Here is a 5,448-nt window from a genome sequence, read left to right as displayed (position 1 = left end):
GATTCCATTCTTTGGTGTGATAATTCTAACTTCCATTACATAAGCCACCTACAGATAGAGAGGAGCTTGGTGACAGTACATTCCACCTTGCATGAAGTAGTGACTTGGAGTGTAGTAGCAAATCACTACAGAGTCAGTGTACAGCATATTTCAAGTTAAGTTTTTTGAGTTTGGTCAGCATTGTCATAATTTGATACTAGACAGAGAAAGGAAAGGGCAGTTGCTTTTTTCCTTCACCAGCGCATATAGAGAAATCATGAAGCATTATTCCAGTTATTTAAAGGCAGGGGAATACAATTTCTGACAAGTCACTTGTCATGTCTGCAACAGTATTTTATTTCACTTCAGATACATTAAGCACATCCTGTAACTCAACACAAAGCTAGCCATCTACACTTATTTTTTGTGTGTAAGTACTCTGAAACAAAGTGCAGTAGATGAGTAACTTACAGAGTGCATAGAACAGTGTTGCACTTATTGTTAGAGGGTAGTATCAATAAATGGTGCCTATCCATTAGATGCTAGGGTTTACGTCAACATAACACAAATACAGGACAAAATCTGTGTGACATCTGGATGCCTTCTTTCACATAAAGTGCTGGTACAATAATTTAAATGTTACAAAACAAAGCTGTAATGATTCTAAAGCATTGTTACGCACAGTGTGCATCTATTACAATAATCTGAAAGTGATGTCTTTAGATGGTTCCGGTTTCTGCTTCCTTTGGGCTGTGCATAGCAACATGCTCCAGCTGGCCTGAATCTGAAACATCGTAACTCGTCTTGTACTTGGCCAGGATTTTCATCAGTGGTCGCAGCTTCAGCCACCATTGCTCCTTGGGAATTCTGTGTCTGTGTAAGAGATGTGGTAGGGAGAAAAAAAGGATAAAGTGATTTACTTGGTAGTTAAGACAAGCACATTTTGTAGGTCATTTCACCTATGCTGACAGTAGTGTCCTTCCTCATACATAAGATGAGATACTGACAGTTATGGTGGGCTGTAATTAGACCCAGAACGAGGAGAAATTAGGACAAAATACTGAAGGAACAAATAAGATTTTACCATAATGTTGTTTTTTGTAAGTAAGTACACCAAATTTGGCACAAAAAATGCTGCCCACTAAACTGTACCAGAAGTAAAGTAATTCTAGGCATTGGAGTAAAGACAGTTATGAGTTATTAGAAAGGACAGTGGAGTCCCCGAATTCATAACGAGAGACCTCTAAGTATAAGGAAGGTGTAGAGAAAGAATGAAGAGAGTTGTTAGAAAAGACAAGTGAACAATCAAAGTGAACCACTGGCTGAATATAAGCCAAAGACAAGAGTGGAGTAAAATGGTTGACAATTGCTATGTGTCAGCACTGGGGAGAAGTTGTTCATTTGATGTGGTGAAAGGAAGCCTGTGTTGAGATGTTTAAAATGTAAGCAGTGTATACATACACAAAGTCTGTTTCATTCTTTAGCTCAGCCACAGGTTGGAAAAGAAGGGTGCGTCTGCGCATTCCCAGCAAGCAAACTGAGTCATCAGTATTGGCAAATACTCTTCCTAAAAAAGAATGAAATAATTTAGGATCTTTCTTACAGTTGTAAGGGAAAATACCCTTTTTCTGTAGTTAAATTGAACAGGAAGCTTACATTAGCTTAATTCCCATTACTGAGTACTTAATGTGATGATAAAAGATTAATTAGTACTTTATTAGGGTTAGGAAATCTTAATTTTTTAAATTTAGGCTTTGGTGATTAGCAAAGGTAATGCAGTGAAATTAAACAACAGTAAGATTGAATTTTAACATCCACTTTTAAATTAGATTTTAGTAAACAGTGCTTTACAAAAATTCCCAAAGAAGACATATTACCTTCTTCTGTCTCCCATGTAGGCACCATGAAACAAAAAGGAAGAACAGATGTAACTATATAACCAGCAATTCCTTCATGCATGAAAAACTGCAATCACACTAGTATTTTAAAGAAAGATAAGGAAACAGCTATCTGAATTATTGACCTCACTTGAGGGGAAATCTCACAGCAGGACTGAAAAATAAAAACATAATCAAGAGGAAAGGAGTATCTTATGTTGACCAACAAATACCCATTCATATGATTGCAAAGTAATCTTGTATACTGATAGTAACTGACAGTAACAAGAGGGGACCAAAAAATATGTGCACCTTTTCGGTAGGTTTCCACCAGTTTTTTGGAGATCCACTGCATAGCTTTTGCAGAAATTTTTGTCCCGAAATTTCTGTCAAATGGTGAAGGTGCACCACCCTGTGTGAAGATTCAAGCATGGGTTAGTTTAGTTATCAAATCAGTAATTGTGTCTTGTTATTTTATCATTAAACTCTCCTAATGGCCTGCTCTACCTCTCTTTCCCTTTAAAATTTCTTCAAGCAGCTGTAGAATTCTCAATCAATCAATACTTTTCACCTGTATGGATGGAGGGCACTGTTCTCCCTTCCTTCCACTTCCCCTTTGTGCTGATCATTAAGTTCTGCCCAGCTATTACAGAGCCACAGAATCATGTGGTTTCAGCATGATGTAAAGCAGGCAGCAGTTGAAGGAAAGGCATCAGAAGGAGCCTAAGAAACCTAAGTGCTGACCCTGTCATCTAGGATGTCTCAGAAACAGACTGGAAACTCCACTGCAGCCAGAAAGAGGAAAGATTTAATACTGAGTATGTAACAGCAGGATGAAACAACTGTTAGGACTTCCTCTGCTAGTAATCACCTTTTTATTTTTTCAACCTCAGCATTGAATACTCTAAAAATATATGAGTGAAGGGGATTACAACTCAAAATTACTTAAAAAGAGACAGTTGTTTTGCTACTAGTACTTGAGAAATTTAGATCTCCATGTGTTTGTTTTTTAAATTTACCTCAGTCTTTATTATTAGCATAGCCAAAATTAGAAACTTAGTATTTGCCCACTGACAAGTGAAATGAAAAAATGCAAGGTTTGAAGAGTAGCTCACTATCACTTCTTGTACAAGAATAATCTATCTGTAGTCTCTTAGAGAAATCTCTTAACTCCCAGGGTTCAGAAGCCAGATACATTATAGATGGACAAGTAAGTGTGTTCTAAGGGTGTATTACAGTAATGCTAAGATAGCTCCAATACCTATAAAAGAAGTATAATTGTTTATTAATATAGACAGGAAAGAAATAAAAATAAAAATCATTAAGACTCTAACGTGGCTTTTTCCCCTCAATTTTTAAGAAGGAATTTCAATAAAATATAAAGCTAACAAAAACTTCTGAGTTACCTACAAAAAAAAATCCACACACTTTAATCCACTTTACAAACTTAAATCTACTTTTCTGTAATCTGCAGCCAGACTTGCTTGAACTGCTCGATGCTCTTGTTCATATGAAGTTATGCTCGTCTGTAATTTAAAGGTTATGTGTACCTGCTGCATGTGGCCCAATACATTTTTTCGACAGTCAAACACTCCTTTTCCTTCTTCAGAATACAGCTGATAAATGAAGTCAGTTGTGTAGTTCTCATTGCAGTTCTCATTTCTGTAACAATTAAGGCCATATACCACTATCAAATTTACTATTATGTATTAAGTTATGTATGTCTTTACAGATACTGAATGACAGATTTTTTCTTGACACAAATACTCCTGGCTTCCATATTTTCAATCACATCTGTTCATGACTTCGGTCTGCATTACTTTTACTACATTGACATCACTGGCAGGTCACTTGAAATCCATTGTTGAATAAGGTAATGAAAAAATATAATTTTAGGTCTAACAAGTTCATTATGCAGAGGTAATTTGCATTAGAACAATCCATGTCAAAATTTTGCTTTTTATAAAAGCATGGCTAGTACCTTAGGCCATGCCTACAATATCGGTTGCTTAACCAATGTTGTATATTGGTTCCTTAGCCAATATTGTAAATGTAGGATATTTTTTTCATCCTAGTCATGCAACCAGTACAATCTGAACAAATACAATGGCATCCTCATGCAATTTACTGTGACTTTCATTTTTCAGACCTTTGTTACTTCACATACTGAAAATAAGTGCTCAAGAAAGAAGCTACAGCCTGATTTGTGCTGGCCAAGAAGGTACCATTTTAAAAGATGCTAACCAACATATTTAAATGTTTTTATTTTTGAAACATATTTTATTTTGTATTTTCTCCTAAAATCTTTATAGGATTTTTATAGTGAAGGCCGTACTATATGTGTATACACACATGCTAGTTTTTACACTATCATTTATTGTTGATACTTTCTTACTAAAGCCAATGAGAAAATAGGCCAAACATAGGATGAAATATTAGAGCAAACATACTTACACAGAATTATGTTTTGGATTTGAACATCCAGACAGCTCCCAGACCTGCCTTGTAAAAATCTCACACTAAAGGATCAAGTGTCTTTGCACACGGCCAGACAGCCTACTTGGTGCAAGGTGCTCAGCATCACTTATGTCATCTATTAAAGCTACTTTTACTTACCTCAGCACTAGACCACGCTGGATACTGGTTTTCATTTTTTCAGTCAAGTGTTCCACATTAGCCTGGAAACAATAAAAATATTTCTAACAACCCATACAGAACTCAAAACCAATTTCAATGAGCCTACATAACCTAAGAACTTCTGGGAAATATTCCACATTAAGCATTATGTGCAAATTTAAATAATCAGAGGGTTTTTGGAGATCCAGGCTAATATACTGCGTATGGATACTCATCTTGAGTTAAAACTAACTTCTTCCTCCACATAACAAATAATAGATTTTCATAGCAGCATAAAGTTGCTTCTTTGTATGCTATACTGGTATGGCACCAAGTTGGACAATGGCTATACACATAAAATTTTAAAAAATTGCCACAAAAGATTGGAATCTTCCCCTTCCTCCCAATTCCTTGCAAAAGTCCTGTTACAGCTACAGTAGTGCACTACTATGACGGTATTCCTGTATATGACAAAAAGAGTACAGAAAAATTAATTTCATACTTCTTTTCCTTTTAGGAAATTTCTATCTGCTTACCTTTGTATTTGTCTATGACCACAGCTAGTACCAACTACCTCAGAAGTTTTAAATCCTCATTGCAGACAAGTTCCATATCAGCTTACACCCTAATCTATAATCCTTAAAGCCCAAGATCTTTATTTTAGTAACACTTCCAGACATGCTCTGAATAGCTGTGGTAACAAAGTCAGTATCTAACACATCTTACAAACTGTTCAGCTCCTGACATGAATAGCTAACAATGGAAAATTTATTTCTTTCCCCCCCACCGCATTTTTGTTTTGTTTAAAACCACCCACTCACATGTAATTTGAATTTCAATCAGAGGAATAAAACCAATTCACCTAGTGGTGTTCAGTGACTAATACAGTAATTTTGTCAGTTAAAATCATCAGTTAACAGAATCTGATGCCAAGGATAGCTGGGTGTTTGTTTCTTTACATAAAATGGCATCAGAA

At 35.8% G+C, this 5,448-nt stretch overlaps 1 protein-coding gene across 3 annotated transcripts in view; it reads right to left on the bottom strand.

Annotated features, from left to right (window-relative positions):
• Positions 1 to 312: 312 nt before the first annotated feature.
• Positions 313 to 5,448, bottom strand: part of PFKP (phosphofructokinase, platelet) — a 40,195-nt gene continuing 35,059 nt past the window's right edge. For all 3 annotated transcript variants that reach the window (XM_071734791.1, XM_071734790.1, XM_071734792.1), the window contains 5 exons: positions 4,473 to 4,534; positions 3,407 to 3,518; positions 2,169 to 2,268; positions 1,441 to 1,546; positions 313 to 852 (listed from right to left, as the gene is read on the bottom strand). In XM_071734791.1, coding sequence (XP_071590892.1) covers positions 699 to 852; positions 1,441 to 1,546; positions 2,169 to 2,268; positions 3,407 to 3,518; positions 4,473 to 4,534 — 534 coding nt within the window. In that variant the 3' untranslated portion in view covers positions 313 to 698. The remainder of the gene's footprint in view (positions 853 to 1,440; positions 1,547 to 2,168; positions 2,269 to 3,406; positions 3,519 to 4,472; positions 4,535 to 5,448) is intronic.

This window comes from Heliangelus exortis, chromosome 2 (genome assembly GCF_036169615.1).
Source record: "Heliangelus exortis chromosome 2, bHelExo1.hap1, whole genome shotgun sequence".
Taxonomy (NCBI): Eukaryota; Metazoa; Chordata; class Aves; order Apodiformes; family Trochilidae; genus Heliangelus; species Heliangelus exortis.
The sequence above is the reverse complement of the archived record's forward strand: the minus strand, read 5'-3'. Positions and strand labels throughout refer to the sequence as shown.